Source organism: Salminus brasiliensis, chromosome 17 (genome assembly GCF_030463535.1).
Source record: "Salminus brasiliensis chromosome 17, fSalBra1.hap2, whole genome shotgun sequence".
In the NCBI taxonomy this organism is placed as follows: domain Eukaryota; kingdom Metazoa; phylum Chordata; class Actinopteri; order Characiformes; family Bryconidae; genus Salminus; species Salminus brasiliensis.
In genome coordinates, this window is record NC_132894.1 from 7,062,533 (window position 1) to 7,086,427 (window position 23,895).

General features: G+C 40.3%; 2 protein-coding genes across 2 annotated transcripts; one reads left to right on the forward strand and one right to left on the reverse strand.

The window, feature by feature from the left end:
* Positions 1-530: 530 nt before the first annotated feature.
* Positions 531-3,125, reverse strand: dynlt2b (dynein light chain Tctex-type 2B). The gene is made up of 5 exons (XM_072660615.1): positions 3,058-3,125; positions 2,229-2,362; positions 1,558-1,627; positions 952-1,015; positions 531-866 (listed from the first exon to the last, which is right to left on the reverse strand). The coding sequence occupies exons 1-5, from the start codon at positions 3,105-3,107 to the stop codon at positions 819-821; spliced, it is 366 nt and encodes a 121-aa protein (XP_072516716.1). The 5' UTR covers positions 3,108-3,125; the 3' UTR covers positions 531-818.
* A 5,185-nt stretch (positions 3,126-8,310) lies between these two features.
* LOC140538412 (uncharacterized) lies at positions 8,311-23,448 on the forward strand. Its single transcript, XM_072660918.1, has 6 exons — positions 8,311-8,324; positions 8,407-8,565; positions 19,920-20,279; positions 21,776-21,940; positions 22,110-22,147; positions 22,723-23,448. The coding sequence occupies exons 2-6, from the start codon at positions 8,499-8,501 to the stop codon at positions 22,894-22,896; spliced, it is 804 nt and encodes a 267-aa protein (XP_072517019.1). The 5' UTR covers positions 8,311-8,324; positions 8,407-8,498; the 3' UTR covers positions 22,897-23,448.
* The last annotated feature ends 447 nt before the right edge of the window (positions 23,449-23,895 follow it).

Here is a 23,895-nt window from a genome sequence, read left to right on the forward strand (position 1 = left end):
AAGATGCGAGTGGCTCTCTGACTCCACCATGTGGCTACAGGACTGTATGTACACTGTTTAAAGTCAGCATAGGTCCAAATTGATCTTTTTAATCCTGTAAGTTTGTGACTTCTCTCACATTAGTCCTCAGACATGATTCAGAATTGAATGCTGAGGACGTCATGTCCTGTTTAACTGGACTTCACCAGTCAATGTGTTGGAAAGACACTGGGTACCCTAAAAGTCACTGCTTTGTCCTACCAATCCTTCTCCTCCTCCATTGTCCCATTTCCCAACTTACTGCTCTCTGTTCATCCTGCTCCTTTTCTCTCCCTGATTCCTCTGATTTCTTCTGGGTTAGGAGAGGAGCAGTAAGAAGGGAGGGAAGAACAGGAGCAGTAGTAAAAGTTTCTGGACGCACCCTTTATTATGTATGTTTCTGCGTTAATTCGAATTGGTTCGAAATCTCTGTTCTTATACTTAAGCAAATACTATTAATCAATAATAGAGAACTAGATATTAATGTAGAACTGAAAAATAAGCTTGACATCATTGTTTCATATGTTTTAATTAAAAATAGCTCAATATAGCAATAGCGTTTTTGACTATTATCATCATCAACACAGTGATGAATAACCCAGTTTTTTTTACTGCAGGAGTTGTATAAAAGTCCATGTGTTGAATGCAGAATCAATGCTGTGAACATTCCTTCAAAAACTGGCTGAGCTGCAAATGCACCTCTTAAATAATAAATAATAAAGTCCTATATGGTCCACCTGCCACACTAATCCACAGGCCTGCCTCTCTCCAATCCAGAAAGTTGCTTCCTCTGCAGTTCCTCAGTAATGATAAACCCCAAACACAGCAGCCACACAGAACAGACTGTCCTACAGGAGAGAAAGATTTAGTTATGAGAAGTTATGAGATGATATTTATGAATGAGATGATATGAACTGGGTGCTTCTTCCTTACATTCATGTAAACGTCTTTGGCGCAGCTGTCTGTGTCTGCGTCCCAGAAACATCGAGATGCCATCCTACAAGCACAGTATAACCATGTATTTGTGTTCCAGCAGAAATAACAGAGAGAAAAATAAGTCGAGTAAGAGAATAAAGCCCACATACAGAAACCTAGAGCTAGAACTACTAGAACTAGAGCTAGAACCCTAGAACTACTGCCTTAAATTGTTCCACAAATTATTTATCAAATTAATTGATAAAAATTGAAATTATACCAGTAATACTACAGATATATGGCAATGTTTGTTATGCACTGTTAGATAGGGAACAGAATAGACTACATCCTCACTAATACTTCATAATATTCATAATTACAAACGCGTGGGCGTTTCAGACCACATGACTGATCATGATAATGCCACATTGACATTACCACGATAACGTGAACAACCTCACAACCACAGAGCAACACTGTTCTCTAATAGACAGAAAACAGGGCATTCATGCAAGAGCTCTTAGATAACAAGAGCTGACAACTTACTAACTCACAGCTCCAGTGTGTGTGTGTGTGTGTGTGTGTGTGTGTGTGTGTGTGTGTGTGTGAGTAAGAGAGACTTACTGCACTCCCTCTCCTCGCTGTTCCCCGATAACCACCTGCACAACCAGCTTATACCGGTCCAGCCCCAACTCTACAGACAGAGCACAGAGGAGTTCAGGTTCTGGGTTCGGGTTTTTTGTCCTGGGTTTAGGTTAATGTTTAGGTTTGGTCCTGGGTTTAGATTAATATTCATGTTCAGGTTTGGTCCTGGGTTTAGGTTAATGTTTAGGTTTGGTCCTGGGTTTAGATCAATATTCATGTTCAGGGTTGGTCCTGGGTTTAGGGTATTGTTCATGTTCAGGTTTGGTTCTGGGTTAGGTTAATGCTCAGGTTTAGGATTGGTCCTGGGTTTAGGTTAATGCTCAGGTTTAGGTTTGGTCCTGGGTTTAGATTAATATTCATGTTTAGGGTAATGCTCAGGTTTAGGATTGGTCCTGGGTTTAGATTAATGCTCAGGTTTAGGTTTGGTCCTGGGTTTAGATTAATATTCATGTTTAGGTTTGGTCCTGGGATTAGATTAATATTCATGTTTATGTTAATGCTCAGGTTTAGGTTAATGCTCAGGTTTAGGTTAATGCTCAGGTTTAGGTTAATGCTCAGGTTTTGGTTTGGTCCTGGGTTTAGGTTTGTAGTATTTATGAAGTTTGGGTTAACATTTAGGGTTGATGATAATCTTTATGAAAATGGATCACCTTTGAGTCGGTCAGTGATGCGCGTGCTGAGTGTCTGTGCAGTTTCCGCACTGCGCTCTGCGTCGTAACTCTCTCCGGTCAGCTGCTCCCTCACCAGCTCCCGGATACAGCCGGACACCACAGCTGGCCGGAACCTGAACACACAGAACAGCCTCTGTATTGAGAGTGGTTTCATAGCTGAGTGCTGTTAAGAGTCTCAAACGTGAGGAAATTAACATAAAAACTAGAGATTAGCTTATTTCATACAGAGGTAGAGAACAATCTCTGCAGCTACAGGTTTCAAATAAATACCTTACAAATGTAATAAAACGCCTACTGAACTTAATATAATAATAATAATAATAATAATAATCATAATCATTATCATAATAATAACAACAACAATAATAATAATAATAATAATAATATATTCATGCCCACTATACCTATTTTTATATATAACCATTAAAATATAATTTTATTCATGTGGTGTTCATCATAGACTATGACAAATGTAGCTAGCTATCTAGCTAGCGCTAGCATTTCTACAACATACATACACTGATGGCAATGATGTGGAAGCTTTAATAGACCGCAGTGAGCTTAATTTAGAGCTTAAAGTGACTTAAACCTCTAAGAAAACAGAGTTAACACTCAGTAGCTACGTTAGTTAGCTAGCTAGCTGACTGGCTAGCGCTAGCTCAGTGTATTTAGTTAGCTAGCGCTGTTAGCAGCTGTGCTAAAAACAGAAGCTAACCGGCCCAAACAGCGCCGCTCAGCAGCTAGCTAGCTAACCCCCTCCAGCTCACTGGCCTGCCTGTGCTGATTGACTGTAAATGTGATGATTCACCTGTGTTGCTGGCTGGGTCTGATGCTGTGTATGTTCGTCGCTCCCTCCATTACTGAACGCAGCTCCTGTTACCATAACAACGCGTTTTGCTCTCTTGCGTCATCCACTACTACCATCAGCGCCCCCTCTGTCTGACCCGTGTAACTTCAGCCTGTAGTCCTAATGCTGATCATCACTGCATGGACTTGGAAACTACTCACTTTCTTTGTACACTGCCTGTCACTCAAACACCTTATATTACAAAGAATGGGCTACTAATTATACATTTATATTACTTTTTATACTTATATAACTTGTATACTTATACTATATATTTATATATACTAATTATATATTCTTATAATATAACTGTCCTAATAAATTGACATTTTTCAGGGTTAAATGGCACAGCATGTTATGCCAACTGACTTTTTTGTAGCTTTTTCTCTTTTGTTGGTATGTCAGGTTGACATAATGATGATGATGATGATGATGACTATGATGATGATCATAAGTAAGTCAGTAATCCTGAGTGTCCGAACGGCAGAGACGTCCACTGTCTTCAAAACTTGACTGTAGACCCTCCTCTTTCAAGAGTACTTGGGCGACTTGCAGTGCAGAGTATAGTGGTCTCCATACTGATGTTTTTGGATTTAGTAGCATCTAAGCTCAGAGGGATCTTTTGGATCCTAGTTGATACAAACTAGCTAAGAGTATTTTTTGAGTAAACAGTGAAGCACTTTCGTAAGTCGCTCCAGATAAGGTTTGCATGCCTCAAATGTAAATGTAGATGGAAAAAATACATTTAGTAACACGGCTGCAGAAATTCACATCTGTTTAGCCACACAAGTGGTGAGGCTGGGCACTGATGTTGGGCAGAGTAAAATGCTTGTGTCTTTTACATTGTTTGTGCAGTTGTGTTGTATATGCATGATGCTGTTGTAGTCTAATATCTGTAACCCAGATGCAAATTTCAGCATTTTCTGTGACACCTCTGCTGAAATCACTCCACTGGCTTCCTGCTGAGGCAAAAAGCAGGTCGCTCTTACCCTATAAGCATCAAACTCAGCTGCACAACATCGTCTCAGGCCTTCCACCTCTGAGCCCTTGACATGTCCTTCCATGACTTGACTGTCAGGATATAGATTCCCCCAGTTTGATCTATATGTACGGATGAATCCTTAAGCAAATACAGCAACATTGCAATGTAGCTATATTATCACTGGCCGTTATAAATAGAGTGAGTTCCATTTTACTGTTTATAACCTTTTTTATGAATTCTAATTGAAATACCATTACGCTGTTAAGACATCGCTACGTATATTTTCTCATCTCTGATAGCACGAGGCTAGCACACCACTGTTGGCCCACTAAGTACAAAGCAGGCGGTTTTGGCATTTTGTGGTTAAGCAGAGTATTTGACAAAATGACACTTTTCTGTGCTCATTTTCCACCAACTTTCCAATGAACTAATTTCTCTTCTTACTTTCGTTAGCCATTATAAATTAGATTAGTAAATCATTTTCTGGTTCAGCCACAACATCTTCAACTCAATCATTTATATCAGACCTCGTCTGATATTTCTCTTAAGTTTATTTTCTATAATATAAGTCATTGCATTGCATAAAAATCAATCAGTTTGAGAAGATTAGAAACTTGGTCTTATATGCATGACAATTATTTGGGTGGTCCGAGAGTGAACCAGCAGTGGCAAACAGTTAGTAAGGTGCCGACCTTATCAAGCCAGCAGACAGATATATGCTTATCATGTAGGTTAGCCTTAAGGGATTTTACATTTAATAGCCTTTAGCTGACGGTCTTATCCAAAACGACTTGCAAGGTGACTCGTATTACTCGGCGGGCCAATGTAGTGTTAGGAGTCTGGCCCAAGGACTCTTACTAGTGTAGCACCTGCATAGTCACCCAGACCAGGAACCTCAGTGGAAACTCAGTGGCAGGTTGTGGTGTTATCTGTTGCACCACACCAACTACATTGTTCATAACATTTTTATAGCATAACAACTTTACTGTTTATTACATTTTTAAGAATCCTAATTATACTCCTGTATATTTTCTTATGTAAACCCTAAATAGGCTAAATAAAGTGAATTTCATTTTGCAGTTATTCTGCATTATAACATTATACATTTTCACTGAGATTTATTTTTCGTCTAAATCGGTGCTTAACTGACTGGTTGGTGAGTGCATCTTTTAGCCAATCTAACCAGGCACTCATATACATATATCAAATAGTAAATGATATTTATTAAGAAAGAGTGTATTTACAAAGGCGACATCAAAGTAAACCCAGATTACAGCCGTAAAGAGCAGACATAGAGATGTCACGCCTTCTGTAAACAGACAGAAAATACATGAGCACTCTACAGCTGACCATGAAGGTTTTTCTTTTTCAAATCGAACTGTTTCAGAGTTCGAAATATACACAAGTATATGCCAACAGGTTAAAACACACACCAGACAAAACCACGTATGTGAAATGAGTGTCATTTACCAACTCTAGCACTGCAAATCACACATCTCACACTTTACAGACCTTGTGGTTTTTCTCACTAGACTCACTAGACTCACACTAGCTAGCCACAGCAGCCCTGTTTATGTGTACTGTTAGCAAATAAACCATTATAATTAATGTACAATGTCTCAGTGTGCTGTTTAAGTGTTTTCTTCAGTGACTTAAACAGGCTGTAAAGGGGAGAGAATAAATGAGCACATGAAAACACGCTGTTTTGATGCTTCTGTGTTGAGAAGATCGAGGAGAAAACGTGTCAGTGCTCCCCCTGCTGGCTGTTCAGATGACCAGAATCGATCGATTAACCCTTATGGAATTTACATTTACATTAAAGGCATTTAGTAGACACTCGCATTCATGATCCGAAAGATACCTTTAAGCTTAGATACTACTAAGTACAACAGTCAGCATGGAGACCACAATACTCTGCACTATACTTCGCACAAGTATTCTGAGAGGTGGTGGGTTCTCAGTCAACTTTTGAAGACTGCGAGCGAATCTGCCGTTCGGACACCCAGGGGAAGTTCGTTCCACCACTTCTGTCCTGGGACAGAAAACAGCCTGGACGCTTGTCTTCCGTGGCTCTTAAAGGATGATGGGTCGAGCCAAGCCGTACTTAGCTTAAAGGGCTCTTGATACAAATCGGCTCCGTTGGCGTCAAGTACGGAGGGGCTGGTCCATTCTTGGCTTTGTAGGCCAGAGTCTGACTGACATTAGAAACCTTATATCAATAAATATAGTCTTCTTAAACCTTTACGGACCACATTCATCTGCTTATCTGCTTCTTTCTGATCAGGGTTGCGGTTGGTGAAGGTAGTTAATTCACTACCATGTGTTTTTGTTAGGTGGGAGAACGAGACCTTTGGCATTTGCTCAACACAAAGCCATGATGTATCATTTTCATAATGAGTAATAACAGCACGCATTTTCAGATATTCAGTACAGAGTATATCATATACCTTTAATGTACAGTGAATGAGCTGTCTTCTTGACCATCAGTGACATAAACATATGAAGGGATTTAGCAAATGCATTTGACAAGCTGAGTAGGAGATAAGAGACCATATCTTGCCATTGCTATTCAAATTTTCCACCGTGCCACAGTTAAGTTCTAACGACTGGCTGCTCTATTAAAGAAGGTATGGAAAATCTGAAGATGTTGATGAGTGAGGAAGTCCCCACCACCCTTTGAAATGCTATATTTTCTTTCCATCACTTTTGAAATGTCAGCAGTTAGCAGCTCGATTAGCAATATCAGCTCAACCGGCATTGGCTATAAATCATTAATCTGCAGGTAAACCGGTCATAGCCAGTAGATCAGTGTGTAGTGTGTTTATCTGCTCCAGAGAGTCCTATTCTATTGCCAGTACTTCTCTGCAGGGACTATATATACTGTATGTGTAATGAGTAATGAGTGAAAATTGTGCAGTGGAGGCATATCAGACCCTTATATATCATATATATATATATATATATATATACCCTTACAATGTGTGTGTGTGTGTATGTATAGGCCATATAAGCAGCTAAAATCAGGCACTATTCAGTTCTTTAACAGTGAAACAGGTGTCTGTGTGTGTATATGTGTGTGTTTCCTCTGAACTTAACACCTATGTATATGTGTGTGTGTGTGTGTGTGTGTGTGTGCTGACAAGGATCGTGGGGGTCCCTGTGGTTACAGCAGGAAGCTAGAAGCCCCTTGTATTTCTTAAAAACCTCATAAACCACATACACACACTCTCTCTCTCTCTTTCACACACAAACACACATACAGTAATATTCATCTCACACACAAACAACTGACTATAATATTTGTTATGATTTGAGCTGCTTTATATTTTATTTGACTGATTTTGACCCCTTATTTTATTTTATGCATTGAAAGGATTCGGTAACTAGTTACTAGTAACAGCTATATAGAAAATATTATAAAAGGTTACATAGAGAATCGAGAATAGAGGGGTTTCCAGATCCCTCTAACCAGGCGAATGACCATCTAAAGCATCCAAAGGGTTTGTGAGTTATGGTTGGGAGCCAAAGAAGCCTTATTCAAATCAGTACAGAATATATATAGACATAAACTTACATTATACACACACTATACACTCAGAATTGCACTGTTTATAATGTACAGGTTTCATGTATATCTGAAATCTAGAGATGTTTACATAACTATTTACATATAGACATGATGTGAATTCAGGTGCAGTGTGACTGAGCAGAGGTCACAGTTCCTGTAATTAAGTAAGTACAAGGTGCAAAGTGTGTGTATGGGGGGTGTGGTGTGATGAGGCCAGTGAGACAGCTTTTGTGACGATGGACTGATATTTCTTTCTTTTTTTTTTTTTTTTGGGGGGGGGGGGGGTCATGCTTCTGTATCTTCTACTGCTGGGCAGCTGTGAGAACGGGCAGTGGCTTGGGTGGGTGGAGTCCCTAATAATCCCCCTGTACTTCCTCAGACAGCGTCTGAAGCCCAATAATAATGTGCTGGGATGTGCGCATCACCCTATGGAGAGCTTTCTGCTCCAGAGCAGTGCAGTTGTATTCATTGGAGATCAGACCCATGATTGTTTTTAGTACTATATAAAACTCTTTTTTAAAAACAGGGTTCTTTGAGTTGTGGTTACAAGCCAAAAAAAGGGTTCTACTACATAGAACCTGTTTAGTTTAAGGTGTAGTGGAACCACAAATTGTGCTATAAAAAGTAAACATGAAGCTGATTGAGTTAAAGAATGAAATTTCAGAGACTGTATTCAAGGTGACTGAATCTGACAGCACTCAGTTCCTGTGTGTGTGCATGTGTGTACCTCCCCCTTTGATATGGGATTTCTCATAAACAGAAGACGACAGGAAAAGGCAACTAAACGCGAGCCGAGAGGAAACCAGACGTGTTTCAGCGTTTTCAGCTCGTCTTTCAGGGCCTCTCCGCACCATGCCGCTCAACCCAGGCCAGAGAACGTTCCTGCTGCTCCTCGTCCTGCTGCAGCCCAGCCTCAGCGGTGAGAATCACACTTCTGTACATACTTTAAACACCAGCGTTTCACCATGTTTCACCTTCTATTACTGACTGGAGATGATTTGTAGGTCAGAGATTTCTAAGTTCTTCTACACTCAAAGAACGACAGCTGAAAGAGCCATTTGGATGCCTGACTTGATTCTTGGCTGGGTTAAAGGGTTCTCTGACCCTATAGGTACTATATAGAACCATCGACGAGAGATTGTCAGAAGTAGAAATTCAGATTTTTCACTGGAACGGTGTTTTAATCTACACGTTTTAGGTGAAAGCTTGACGAGAGTGTAGAACCATGATAACCCAAAGAACCATCTGGATGCTTCATCGCTCTTTACCTGGTTAAAGGGCTCTTTGACTCATAACAATGGTGGAATCCTTTTTGGTGCTATTTAGAACCATCTACAAATAATTTTCCACCAGTGCAGAGAACCCTTGAAGCAGTACATTAAGCAGGACAGATTTTAAGTTTGGTGTGAAATGCTTCTAGTAATCACTCAGCTGTTTTTTATACATTAGGGTTCTTCCGAAGTTCTTTAGTAAAGGCAGTGGTTCTGTATCCAACCCAAAAAAGCACCATTTGGATGCTTTAGTGATGTTGATGGTGATCTTGTCTGGTTAAAGGGTTATTGGATTGGTGGAAAATCTGTTATAGATGATCCATGTAGCACCAAAATGGGTCAAAGAACCCCTTTTCAGGACTATATAGAACCCTTTAAGACTGAGGCACGCATTTAGTTCGCTCTGCTCTGATTGGTTTGAGTGTTATATGCAGATTTCAGTGTGAGAAACGGCGAGGAGTGTAAACAGGGCTGCTGTACATTTTCCTCTGGCTCATGGAAAGTGTGGCCATGTGTGTTCCCCAAAAACTCAAAATGACACATTTTCCCCATTTAACATAAACGTAGTTGATTAGTTGACGTAGACGTTTGATGTCTGAAGTGCTTCATAAATTGAGACGGTTTGGGTTCTATATAACGATTCTTCGACAATAGTGGTGCCATATTGAGGCTTTATATAAAATCATCTACAAAATATTTTTTACCCATGTGAAGAACCCTTTAGCCAGTCAGAGAACCATTAGAACCCAAGCGTCTAAATTATAATTTTTTTGAGAACCCTCGAAGAACCCCCCTTTTTAAAAAAAAAATGTACGTACCCCAAATATTTTTCAGTGACTTGTATTTACTTTTGTAGCTCCAGTGTAAAACTCAGTCTGCAAATTTCAGACACCAGACGCGTCTTAGCCAGGCGACTACATTCTGGGTTAAATGGGGAGTTCAACTGGTTTACACTGGGGAGAGGAAATGTGTACATTTTCTGTGATACAGTTCTTTATCTACAGATTGTGGGTCAATGCTTGGTGTGAAATGCTTTCTCAAGACTTTTTCAGTAAAGGCTATATTATCTATAACTATCTAGATGCTTAAATGGTTCTTTGCTTAACTAAAGGGTTCTCCGCATGACAGAAAACCATTTCTAGGTACTGTATAGAACCCTTCTTGTTTGTAGTGCACTGAATCCCATTATAAAGCCAGTATATCTAAATGTAAATGTACAGCAGGTTGTCTAAGGCTTGGCGAGAGACTCACTTTGAGACTGGGAGTTATACATTTCACACCAGTTGCCTTTAAACTATTATATTAATCACTGCAGTCCATGTCTAAGACCAAGACCAAGTATTTCTTGTCAGTATTTCTCACTGATGTGGTCGCAGTCGGTTATTTCCCACATTTCATTCCATCCTCCTGAGAGATTAGATTTGATTATATTTGTAGCTGTCACTTTTTTTTCCACCGGTAAACAACACAAAATGTAAAGCAAACTGCCAGCCACAGGCTCACTGTACCAGGTCTTAACTCTCTCTACTAGACTGATTAACTGACCACTGACAGGGTCCACTTAATTTCATTTTATTGAGTAAACTTAAGTAAAGTTCAAGTCTATTTTGTCAATCATGCTTATGTAGTATTAATGTAAGTATAGTACTATACTTTTAAGTGTACCATATGTGTAAGGGTAGTAAACTTTGAGTAAAAAAAATCATTAAGAAGTAATATTATAGGTATACTCCACATACTCTCAGCCAAAACAATGGTCATTGAAATCAGCCAAATATTTTTGTGTGCCTGTGTGGATTAAAAACACACTGTACATTAAAGGTGCATGTATCTGTCACTGCACTTTGTACATCGAACTGTGTGCTCCGCATTTTACCCATCTGTGGTAGTAAACACACAAACACACTAGTGAGCTAGGGGCAGTGAGCACACACACCCACCCAGAGCGGTGGGCAGCCAACTCCAGCTCCCGGGTGAAGGGCCTTGCTCAAAGGCACAACAGTGGCAGCTTGCTGAGCCCGGTATCAAACCCACAACCCTGTCATCAATAGCCCAGAGCTCTAACCGCTGAGCCACCACTGCAAAGATTAAAGATTAGGTCCAATTCCACCCATATAAAATGTACTTTAAGATACACTACATGTCCAAATGTTTGTGGACACCCCTTCTAATGAATGCCTTCAGCTACTTGCACGCACTGCTGACACAGATGTGGCACAAAATGCACACACGTAGCTTGTCTAGTCCCTGTAGAGAGTTACTGCCAGTAGAATAGGACTCTCTGAATCAAATAAACATGAATCTATTGGTACCATGTCTAATGCCAAGTGTGCTTTAGGGGGTATAAAGCCCCCCAGCATTGAGCTGTGGAGCAGTATTTCTGCTAGTCCTGTTTGAGACCAAAGTAAGACTTCAGCAATGTTGTCCTGTTTCTGAAATTCAGCTCCTGAGAAACAACCCTTGGGTTTTCTCACTCTGATCAAAATAATGACTTAATCAGGGGGCTTCATCTCTGTTTGGTCTGATCTCTGCTCAGTCTTAACTCAATAGATTCAGTGTGTAAGATCTCCACATTACTTATAAAGCTCTCTTCTACATCTCAGACATCTTTCAGCAGTCTGTCAAAGCAGGAGGAGATCTCATGCTTTTCTGATTTGAGTCCAAAAGCCCTTACAGTTAAGCACTGATGTTGAGATCTTCTAAAGTTATTCCAAAGTTGTTGTTTTTCTTTAATGTTTACTTTTAAAGAAATGAATAAAACAGTGTGGTAAACTAACCCTGCTGTGTGGAGTCTGTACTCTACCTTGGCTAGCTCTCACTGTGAGTTGTTGATCTGCTTACAAACAATGCTCTACTGCAGCCACCAAGAGGAAGATTCAGATAATACAGGAGTGAATTCTGCTATGCAGAATTAAGTAGAAGCAGCCTTAACGGTCCAATCTGCAGAAATATCAGACCCACTGCTGGGTGTTGCTACTGGAACCCAAGGAGATATTCTTCTTTCAGTTATTCTACATTATTATTTTATGCCCCGGCACCACATAGAGACTGGACTGCAATCATTACAGTCTGTCTATGTTGTTGTATATATGTTTATGGGTTTATATTTTCTCACTGTATTGTAAAATATTGTGAGTATCTGACTTTTTGCAGTTTTTCAGTTTGTCACATAATTTTAATCAAAAAGTTCTTTACACTGCTTCCACATTTATGGTAAATGGATCAGTAGAAATGCTACAAAATGTTTTGGAATTAAATGAACTGAAATTTAACACTGGGTGTTTTCCCATCCCTTGTAAAAATGCTCCTTTGGACATACATGTTTTTTTTTTGTACAGTGAGAATATGCTGCGAGGGGAATTTTCCAGATTCTTCTGATTGCCCACTCCAGCACTGGTTCATCAGAAAAATGAGTGTGTGTACTCCTCTAGTCAGGTTCTGTGTGGCACACAGTGTACAGCTCACTAGAACAGAGTACAGGCCGTTCCTACAGAATACAAACTACAGCACGCATTGCTGACCCCCAGCACAGAGAGAAGGGGAACATGAACCGGATGCTTACTCCGCTCTTACACAATGCACTCTTACAAGGGCAAAAGGCAAGGGGTCTAAAAAACAATGACAACTAAGCAACTTAAGCATCTAAATGCTTCGCATTGGTAAAAATCCTTGCCCGTTTTAGACCTGCGGGTACTTTTAAAGTATGGAAGGATTTGACTCATCAGTCAACTCTGTTGCCTGTGGTCCGCCGGCGGGCCGAAAGTGTTACTACAAACCTTTATTACCAAAGAATAGTCCCCGCAGTTTGTTCAGAAGTCCCCGTAGCTACTAAATAATACACCTTAGTGTGTGAAGAGGTTAAGCCATTTAAACCAGTAACAGGGTTGATATTTTCCACCATTTTGTGGCTTAACTCTGTATGCTAACCTCAAACTAGAGTCAGCACGGCACGTCTAAACATATTTTTAGGATTTAATGGAATTTCCACACATTGACATTTTTAAATAAAAATTAAAGTGAGATTTAATAAATTTTCACAATAAAAGATCTGACCAATAGTTCAGATATTCTTAATTTATCCTCAATATTTTATACAAAATAATGAGATTGGAAGTGACATCACTTTGCAGATAGTAACACTGGTTTTAAATGGTAACACTGGTTATAAATAAATCCATTTTTTAATTAGTAAAATGACATTGTACATTAGAAATTAGATATTAGATATCAGACATTAGATATTCTGTGTGTTTGACTTTATAGCTGTTAATAGTGTAGACTTTATTAATTAATATACATTTTAAGTTGAATGTATAATCAGGAGGTGCGAACTGTGAGGTAATGTGTGGGTTGGGAGTCATTTAGTTCATATGTTGTTAAAAATTGTGCCTCAAATATGCATCAAGCATTAATAATAGGAAAACATAATTAGTATTATTATTCAAAACTGATCCAATAAATATATTTTGGAAAAGTAACAATAGGTTTATCTGGAGATGTAAAATATACCTCCAATATTAGAGAGGCCCATATTTATAGAAACTTTCAGTAATGGTTCTGTAAAGCTCCATATATAGGGTTCCACTATCATTAGAAGACAAATTTGGTTGCTATTAGAGTTTTGTTAGAGTTTAGGAGCAGATTAAAATACTGTGTAGCTTTAGAAAGAAATGAAGAACAGCAAACGTTTAATAACTTTGCTAGCTGGCGAGGAAAATAGCCATCACACTGCTTTAAGTGTATATCACACTTTTCCACAGAATGTCCACACACTCCACTCCACTCCACTCCACTCACTCCGCTCACTCCGCTCACTCCGCTCACTCTGCTCCTGCTGTATTATCCTATTAATTTATATGAGCTTATATTATTGTGTGGATTTTTAAAGCCATAACTTGCTCCATTACTTTCCTGGGTGTTTTTGAATGGTAACACTTTCTACTTGAGTAAACCAGTGAGAAAGGAATTTACTTTCTCCTCGGTTCTGTTTTACTCACTAATGTAGCTTCTGATTCCCTTTTTAAAAATCGAACTACTGCATCTCACAAACCGCAGTGGAACATCTTAAAACATCCAGCATTTATCAGCATCGAAGCTACAAACCTGAAACTGGCTTCTTATTTGAACTGTCCATTCCACCTCAGAAATCAGTTTCAGGTTCGTGGCTCGCTGATAGATGCTGCGTGTTCTAAGACGTTCCACTGCGGTTCTAGAAGTTACTCAGTATTGAAGTAGCTTTTGCGAGCTGCTACTTTTGGTCTTCTGCTCGAGTTGTTTCTGTGGAAAGATGCTTTTACTTTTTGTGCTGTCATTATGCCACTGCAGGAGCGAAGCTTTTGCTGGAGGGAGGGGTGATTTTGGAGCATGTTTTTTTCCCTACTGGTAGGAAACTAAACTGGATTTCCAACAGTGAATGGGTTTTTTTCAGCTCATGCTGTTTATTACTGACTTTCTCCATTCTGAAAAACACACAGAATGGTATAGTTTTGGTCAGGCCTTAAATGCACCACGATGAGCGTTCTGTTGTCCGAAAAGTAATTATTTGTATTTCCTTGAAATATAAGCAATATAACGTGACTTCAGGTCCTTAATTTCCAATGTTTAACAAATATGTTATGTAAATATGACCAAACTTTTCCCCTCGTAGTGATTACTGACTAATTCATATTGGAAATGGAATAATTCATGGCAGATGCGGAATAATTCATGTTATATACAAAAATAAATTATAGTGGGTACTGAATAATAAAATCTATAGTGGAAACTGAATAATTCACAGTGGATACTAAATAGTTTACATGAAAAATTCATAGTGGGTACTTAGTCATTTATTGTAAAAACTGAATCATTAATAGCGGGTACTGAATTATTTGTTGTAAATACTAAAAACTCCATTGTCAAAACTGAATAATTCATAGTGGATATTCTTTTAAGTGTTTTGTTTATGAATGACTTTTGACTCATAGTTAAACTGAAACAAGTGGAGAAACTGGAGAAAACTTTCAGTCCATCCCACAGTAGTGTCAAGTAAATTATTTTATTATAATCTGAATTTGATGGAAGTTCAAGCTAGAAAGTTATATTATATTATATAATATAAAAATATAAACATACATTTAACACAAGTAAATCATTATGTAAGTAATTATGTACTAATATATTTGAATATGCAACCGCATGTTTATACCATTGCACAGTTAAAGTTTTTTGTATTTAAATATATATATATATATATATATATATTGCATACATATACAGTGGAACAAAAAAGTATTTAATCAGCCACTGCAAGTTCTCCTACTTAGAAAGATAAGAGAGGTCTGTAATTTTCATCATAGGTACACTTCAACTATAAGAGACAAAATAAAATCCAGGAAACCCATTGTAGGATTTTTAAAGAATTTATTTGTAAATTATGGTGGAAAATAAGTATTTGGTCAATAACAAAAGTTCAACTCAACACTTTGTTATATAACCTTTGTTGGCAATGACAAAGGTCAAACGTTTCCTGTAAGTCTTCACCAGGTGTGCACACACTGTATCTGGTATTTTGTCCCCTTCCTCCATGCAGATCTCCTCTAGAGCAGTGGTGTTTGGGGGCTGCCGCTGGGCAACACAGACTTTCAACTCTCTCCACAAATTTTCTATGGGGTTGAGGTCTGGAGACTGGCTAGGACACTCCAGGACCCTGAAATGCTTTTTACAGAGCCAATCCTTTTTTACAGCCCCAAAGCATGATGCTTCCACCCCCATGCTTCACAGTAGGTATGGTGTTCTTAGGATGCAACTCAGCATTCTTCTTCCTCCAAACACGACGAGTTGAGTTTTTACCAAAAAGTTCTATTTTGGTTTCATCTGACCACATGATGATCTCCCAATTCTCTTCTGGATCATCTATATGCTCTCTGGCAAACTTCAAAGGGCCTGGACATGTACTGTCTTAAGCAGGGGGACATGCCTGGCACTGCAGGGTTTGAGTCCCTCTCGGCGTAGTGTGTTACTGATGGTAGCCTTTGTTACTTTGGTCACAGCTCTCTGCAGGTCATTCATCAGGTCCCTCCATGTAGTTCTGGGATTTTTGGGATTTTCACCGTTGTCATGATCATTTTGACCCCACGGGAGGAGATCTTGCGTGGGGCCCCAGATCGAGGGAAATTATCAATGGTCTTGTATGTCTTCCATTTTCTTACAATTGCTCCCACAGTTGATTTATTCACACCAACCTGCTGCCCATTGTGGAATCACTCTTCCCAGCCTGGTGCAGGTCTACAATTTTCTTCCCGGTGTCCTTCGACAACTCTTTGGTCTCGGCCATGGTCACAGATAACGAGGTCAAACAGGTGCCATTAATACAGGTAACGAGTGGAGGACAGAAGAGCTTCTTAAAGAAGAAGTTACAGGTCTGTGACAGCCAGAAATCTTGCCTGTTTGTGGGTGACCATGACCTCTCTCATCTTTCTAAGTAGGAGAACTTGCACAATCAGTGGCTGACTAAATACTTTTTGGCCCCAATGTATAGCAAACAGTGAAAAAATCAAACACTGCTATGCAAAATTAGCATGAACCTGAGTAAAATATGTGTGTATGTGTGTGTGTATGTGTGTGTGTGTGGAAAAGTGTGGTAAAGGGATGAATAAGTCATTCTGTATTTATTCAGCAGCTCTCCGCTTTCTTTTTCACCTGTGTCCTAAAGAGCCCGATGAGCTGTTGATGAGCTGGGTTCTGTATCTGATGTGGCTTTCAGCCTGTGGTGCACGCTTTACCACCCACTGCTACAAATCACCTACACACTCGCCGTCCCATACACACGAAACCTGCAACTGCAGCCCCATAACACACTTCAGCTCGCTGCTCCCCTTTCCTCTGAGGACGGCAGGCGACGGTGTGTGGGGGTTTATTTGTAACAAGACGAGGCAGAAAAACAGAACCGTTCCATTCCTCTAGACGCACCAGCGTTGCCCTGCTGAGGTTCAGAACATCTGACTGTTTCTCCTGCTGAATTCTAGACTGGCTTTACTGTGGTGTGTCACTCAGAGGAGCAACATGTGGTAAAAACAAGCAACGTGAGCAAGCGTCAACAACCTAATCACAACACTCTTCTATAATCAGCAAAGCTGTTCACACCAGCCTCCAGCAACCAAACATGATGCAGCGCATGCTGTTTTTTTTTTTTTTTTGACAGATGATGCTTTTCTATTTTTGCAGTGTTGCATCTCAGATGTTCCACCTCAGCAAATACTGCACTAAACCCGCTGCAGATAAATCAGCTATTCTAATGCACCTGCTTTTCGGGGCTGAATGCAAAAGTCCTCCTCACAGCAATGTTCCAATATATAGTGTATAAAGCCTTCTCAGAAGAGCAGGGGCTGATACTGCAGCAAAGGAGACAAACTCTCTACTATTATCCTTGATTTCAGGAGGAACGGAGGACTTTTGGACACGTTCGGCGTGTGGAGCAAGACTCCAAACCTTTTTTTAAGGACAATAAAGTTGCGTTAACTTCACTCTTAATGTCTAAAACATTCCTAAAACAAGAACAGAAAGACTCTATAGGCTCTGCAAAAAGCATCTGCAAGCTTTTCTAGGCTTCTGCCTGCCTTCCAGACCAACTCACCCACCATGGAACCACCTGTTTGTGCCACTCACCCTCTTGCTGAGCCAAAAACCCAGTCAGAATACCCCACTCTTACCCCTGATAAGACTGATTCCCCCATAGACTCACTAAACCATCACTACTAACAGAACTAATCATACTGAGTCTCTGTAGAAGGTATGCACCTGATGTCACAGGTGGCGGGAGACCAACTGATTTAGCAGCAATTCAGAGCACTCCTTTTACAGACTGCTGAAAGCTGAAGAGAAGAGAAGCTAATGGATTGCTGCAATTCACAGAACAACTGAAATCCAGGCACTGGAACGTGTGGGAGCTTGCGGAGTGATGAACAATCCCTCAGTAGCTGTAAATTGAGCAATATTTCAAGTTCAAGTAAAGGACTGAGCAAGCAAACCTGGATAACCCCTCTACTAAATGTGCCTAAAACAATGGGAAACACTCCTGAGACCATTCACTTGACTCTGTGCTCTCAGATATGAGGCTTTATCCTCTAAATGGGTGTGGTTTGAGCCTCGGTTAGCTCGATTAGGATGTTCTGGGCAACACATCACTATCCATGGACCGTTGGTTCTTTGGTAATTCGGATGGATCGCTGTCGAGTCCAGCTGCCTTTCACTTGAGCAGATAGTCGCTTGGTTTATTCCTGGTTTGGTCGTTTCCCCACATTGCCGTCAATGCGTGCCCTCTATTCCCCCTAATTAGATATGTTTATCTCACTTCTATTTCTCTATTCATTTCTGCTATTAGTTATTTCTTCATGCTTTTGTTGAGTTATTTGTTTTGCTATTCATTGTAAACCGGAGGAAGACAGGCTCTCCTGTAGTAGTTCTTCCTCTCGCTCTGAGGGATTTTTTTCCTCTGGCTCGCTCACTAAGGGCCATGCCTGGATCTCATTAAAGCTGCTTTGTGCCAGTGTTCACTGTTAAAGGCAATTTCAGATTGAACATAAATTTATTATACAACAATTATTAATAAATTATTATATGTATTTATTATATTGCATACTTTGAGAATAAAAAGAGAACATTCAGTACCTACTGTAAAAGCATTGGTATCTCTGTGAAAGAAGTTGGGGACGCTAGTGGGGACACATTCACAGACCCCTTATGTTTAGGGGTTAACGTCTATATAACCACAATGAGGTCAAAAGGAAATGTGACTTTGTACTCATCAGTCTACGACCTCAGCATTTGTTGTGTGCAAATGTTTGGGCACCCTTGGGCAAATGACATTATTTCATTTCTGTAGTAAAACGAAGTAAACAGAAACTGCATCAAAAAAGAAATATATATTTTTTTGTGTGAATTGATATAGAGTTAATTTAGAATTATTACATTTTTTTCTAATAATAATATTAATACATTTTCTGGCAGGAAATAGCATAGATTGCATGAGTAGATGGATGGCACAGATATTTTTAGTCAAGAAACTGAAGGGTCCTCCCGAGTAGAGCAGCTGTCTAAACGTTGACTCGGCTATCAGGAGGTCACAAGTTTGGTCTCCGGTGATGCCACAGCCATCTGTGAACAAGAGCCCCCGAGAGCATAACTGGTGCTGATCTCTCTGGGTGGGTAAGATGGTCCTTAACCCCCCCCCCCATCATAAGTTGTAAAATGTAACAGAATGATCAGTTAGCTTCTGCTCCAAGCGTACTGAGCACCAGTGGTGCTGCATTAATAGCCATTTAAAAAGATGCTCTTGGGCTTCATGTGTCTCAGATAAAGCATGTCTGCTAGTCATCATCTGATGAGGGAGTTCTAGCTAGTGGTGGGACTGGGAATGATATAACAGGAAAACGTAAAAAAAATAAATGAATCAAAAACCTCCCCAACAAAAAAAGAAAAAAAAAAGAAGCTGAAAACATCCTCAAACGCACAAAATCCACTCTTAACTGGACGGCCTCACCACCCACCACAGACTACTTCAGAAAATGAAAGCCGGATCTTCAGAAATGGTCCTCACCATCCTCTGATCCTGAACACTGAAAATCTGTGGGTAGAATTTAAACGTGCTCTGCAGCAGGAGCATCCTCAGAGAACTGGAACCGCTGTGGAGGAAGGCCACTCGTTGGTGTCGACTTAAATAGGTGTCCAAACTTTTGCACATGCTGCAATTACAAGTTTACATTTTTTAAGTTAATCTTCTGTTCACTGCAGAGGTTGGGTCTTTGTATTGGTCTCATATTGCACGCATCTGAACGCACACGGATTTGCTCACAGGCAGGGCAGCCTCATTTTTCTGCAAGACTGATTAAATGTTCTGTAAATGGCCCTCGAGTCTGAAAGACGTATCAGATCGGTGTTTATGATGTTTTTGTTTGTGGTTGTTCACTAATCTGATTTCCACTCAGAAAAGGTCACAGGATGTCATTTCTGTTTTTTCTTTCAGTGGAATCTGATCTCACAACCAGTGTTGAAGGAAGAGCCGGGAAGGATTTAGAGACCACATTTACCTTTCGCTCCAGCATTACGAACAGGAACAGCCTGAGTGTGCAAAGAGACAAAACCAAGATCAAAAACTTTTTAGAAAACAAAATCTCCTGCCTTCCGTCCCCTCCAGCTCAGAAACAGCAGATCGATTTCTGCATCCGCAAAAAATCCTCCACAGAAATAACACTGCGCTTCATAAATCCAGCTGCAAATGACACTGGCATCTATGATCTGGTGGCTTATTTTGACAACCATTTATTACCATTTATTGAGAGTAGCAAGATTAATCTGACCATACATCCAAGCGACGTGACAACAAGTAAGATATCACTTTCAGAACTCAGTATTGTCCATTTCTGCTGTTTAATCTTCCTTCCTCTATTATAGGAACGTGACACCTCACTCAGTTGATAGATTTGTATTCTGTTGTTGTCAGAAACTGTCATTCTGAACAAGAAAGCACATGGTTAGGTATATAAGACTATGTTCATGCAGCAGGTAAAGTGGCCCAAATTCAATTTTCTCCCCAAAGTTTTTGGACATTCGTGCTCATGCTCAGTGACGTGCCTACACAAAACAGCAGTGCTTCACGTGAACTTTAGATTTCATCTTCACCACCATTACATGAGCTATTGAGGTATTCCAACGGCTGGCAGCTGGACTCACCACTGAGAATGCACTCGCTGTAAAAGGGCACATTATTCGGCCACGCCCACTTCTTTGGTTTGTGTCCTTAATTTCTTTAAACTTCGCTTTAAAGCTTTTCATTTTCCTTTGATGCTGAAGCTGCGCCAAAGATATGGGCCCTCTAATTTAAATGTCATACCAAATATTTATGAGCTCTGTTACCTCGCTGTCCCCCCACTGAAAACATCCCTCGCTGCTGCCAGTCGTCCATTTTACTATCCCTTCTGCAAACGTTGAGTTGGATTGACGTAAAAATCACATGAATTATAATCTGGCTGTTCAGACTGAACCTGCATTGTCGAGTAACGGGTATGTATCAGATTTCACTCCACGCACGAAAATGGCCCAAAATGGGAACTGAAAATGACACTTTTACCTGCTGCTTGAATGTAGTCACACATTACTCATGTTTAATCATGTCTCTGACTGAAAAAATACAATAATAAGTTCTTACCAATCTAAACTGCACTTGCACACACTCAGGAAAAAACATAGCACATCCAACAAGAACTTTTCTACAGCAGTAAAGAGATGGTGGCTCAAAGAAAGTGCTAAATATTTCTAGATACTGATCTATTTTACTGTGTCAGATGAACATAAACACATTTATTTAACCAGCCCACTTTCATTACATTTTCACATAAGGGCTTGCAAGAAGAGGTCAAAATATGAAAGTACACTATTACAAGTATAAAATCCTTGAGGAATATTTTGGAGATTCATTCATTTGAAACTGTGGAGGAACTTCTAAAGGTTCTTTAAAGAACATTCAATAAAAGTGTTTTTTAAGGAGAAAAGATTACTTGAAGGTTCCTCAAAGCACCTTAAGAGGTTCCCCTCCACAGTTCCTCAAGGATCTTATACTATTAACAGTGTAATATATGTCAGCTGCTACTGTAGTTTCAGGATCTCAATATGTTATGACTGTGAACGGATTAAAGTATTTAATTACAGTTATTACATCCGTCTCTTCCTGCTCAAATTCACCCCTAAAAATGTAAAATGTAAACGCATGTCACGTGTAAAAGCAATGTGTTGTATGTTTATATTAAAACAACTTTCTTATAGTTCATATTTATCAGTAATTACGCTGATATGGAATCTGATCAGATTCTTTTCTGCTCTCAGCTCCAGCGCTGACCTCCAGCAACAAATACAACAGCAGCTCCCCGCACATGCATCCATCGAGAACGATCTTACACTGGATAATCTTCATTGCAATCGTGACCACTCTGGTGCTGGTGCTGGCAGGACTGCTGGTTTGGTTCTTCCGGACTTACAGAACTAAATCAGGTAGGGTGACACCATTCCTGCCTTGTTTTAGGTCATGTTCTAGATCATTTTTCTGCCATCTGTGGTAGCTCTATGTTCTGTATCCACCTCCTTGTACAAGATCATTCTAACGGCACTATCCAGAGAATGGGTTCTCCTTTTAAGCTAATCTCTGAACTCTTTCCTGCAGGTGACACACCGGCTCCAAACCCCAGTGCAGCGCAGCAGGTAGGAAAATATGACCCACCAGTACGTAGCTCCCCCTAGCACTAGCAATGCTACTGACACTATTAGGGTAAGGACTAAAAACGCCACTGGCTCTTTTTCGAACTTCTGCCGATGCATCATTGCCAGGTGTCGAGTCCCCAGCTCAACTACCCCAGCTAACACACTCCTGTGCCAGCCAATATCACTTTAAGAGCACCATCTACCCACCCGGAGAGACCACAGCCATTTGTGCTCTCTCAGACTCTAGCATTATAACCGATGGCAAAGCAGCATGGCTCAGGATTTGAAACCCGCGACCCCCAGATCATGGTACCAGCGCATAAGACTGCTGAGCCACCCTAAAACTGAAATTTGTATTGAAATTGAATTTCCTGGTTTGTAATTCTGTAGCTACTCCATGTGCTGTTTGCTGCTCTCTGTAGCCTTTTTATCTGCTGGTGCTTGCTCCTCTGTCATTGCCGCTTGAGGCTGTATCTTATCTAATCTTCAAATTACGGCACATCCTGTACTTTGTGAATGAACAGGTTGTGATTTTGTGATTATGTGTGTGTGTGTGTGTATGTGTGTGTGTGTAGGGGAGCTGCCCAAAGACAAACGCTGTGCCCGTGGTCAGCTGTGTGGAATACGGAGTTCTGGACTTCCAGAACCGGCCAAGCCGACCCGAGAGGCGCAGCAGGGAAGTGGAGGTGGATGCAGAGGGTGTGGAATATGCTGCTATAATGTTCCCCCCACAGAAAAAAAGAACGTGAGAAAAGAGGACAAAATATAGAGTGAGAAACAAACAGTGTGAGAGCAGAGTGAATGAGCCTCACTCTCTCTCACTCTCTCTCACACTCTCAATCTCTGCCTGCTCAAACTGGTGCTTTTACAAACACAACCTGCCTTTAAACACTTGAACTGCTCTGCTTTAAAGAGTGGGGGACTTGATGATCTGGCTGCACACCTTCAAAACACCCTGCACCGGCAGGAAGTGCATGCAGACAGAGGAAGTTACTGTAAATGCAGTGTTTTAATCTAGTATTTTAATGCTAATTTGGGAGAAACATGGCTGTGTACATAAGTCTGATTTATTCATGTTATTCTAAGAGGCGGTTGTGATGTATGTTGTGCTGCATAAGCACCGTAAGCGCACGGTTCTGTAGCGGAATGACTCAGAGCTTTACAGAAGTGATAACCACAAAAGCCCCTAGTGAGAAACCCCCAGAGCCGCGCTGCTGGTGTTTCACACCAGCGCACGCCCTCGTCTCACCCAGACACCGGGGGCTTCTATGTAATATAATAAACACTATATTCACACATGAGTGTAGTCTGTGTTTACTGTCTCTATGCACAGATCTTGAAAATCTTGACAGGAAAATATTTTTGGCCAAAGACTAAAGATCACTGCACCAAAGACCAGGACTGGAACTGCGTGCTTTGGACAGATGAGTCTTGAGTCCTGTCCTGATGTTTTTTCTGACAGCAAGGTGTTCCTCTTTGCACACCCCCAATGAACTTGCAGTTTTTCTCTTTCTGATAGTAGATGCTATACTTCAACATCAACTGTAATAAAAGCTACCTGGAGATCCCCTGATGACATGTTAGGATTGTTGAAGACTTCTCTTCAACAATGAAGACTTACTCATCTTGTGGTCTGCTCTTGGCCTGACCTGGCCATGTTGGCAGTTGTTCCACTTATAAAAGATTTAGTGAACAGTGGAACTGATTTTTCTTTTTTTTTTTAACCCCCTTCCTAGACCTATCTGCAT

What these genes read in the sequence shown, in the direction of transcription:
- dynlt2b (XM_072660615.1), bottom strand. Translation starts at nt 3,107, where the DNA reads ATGGAGGGAGCGACGAACATACACAGCATCAGACCCAGCCAGCAACAC. An exon ending in CATCACTGACCGACTCAAAG is followed by an intron (nt 1,628 to 2,228) that starts GTGATCCATTTT and finishes CTCTGTCTGTAG; the next exon opens with AGTTGGGGCTGGACCGGTAT. An exon ending in CCAAAGACGTTTACATGAAT is followed by an intron (nt 867 to 951) that starts GTAAGGAAGAAG and finishes TCTCTCCTGTAG; the next exon opens with GACAGTCTGTTCTGTGTGGC.
- LOC140538412 (XM_072660918.1), top strand. Translation starts at nt 8,499, where the DNA reads ATGCCGCTCAACCCAGGCCAGAGAACGTTCCTGCTGCTCCTCGTCCTG. An exon ending in TCCAAGCGACGTGACAACAA is followed by an intron (nt 20,280 to 21,775) that starts GTAAGATATCAC and finishes TTCTGCTCTCAG; the next exon opens with CTCCAGCGCTGACCTCCAGC. An exon ending in GACTTACAGAACTAAATCAG is followed by an intron (nt 21,941 to 22,109) that starts GTAGGGTGACAC and finishes TCTTTCCTGCAG; the next exon opens with GTGACACACCGGCTCCAAAC.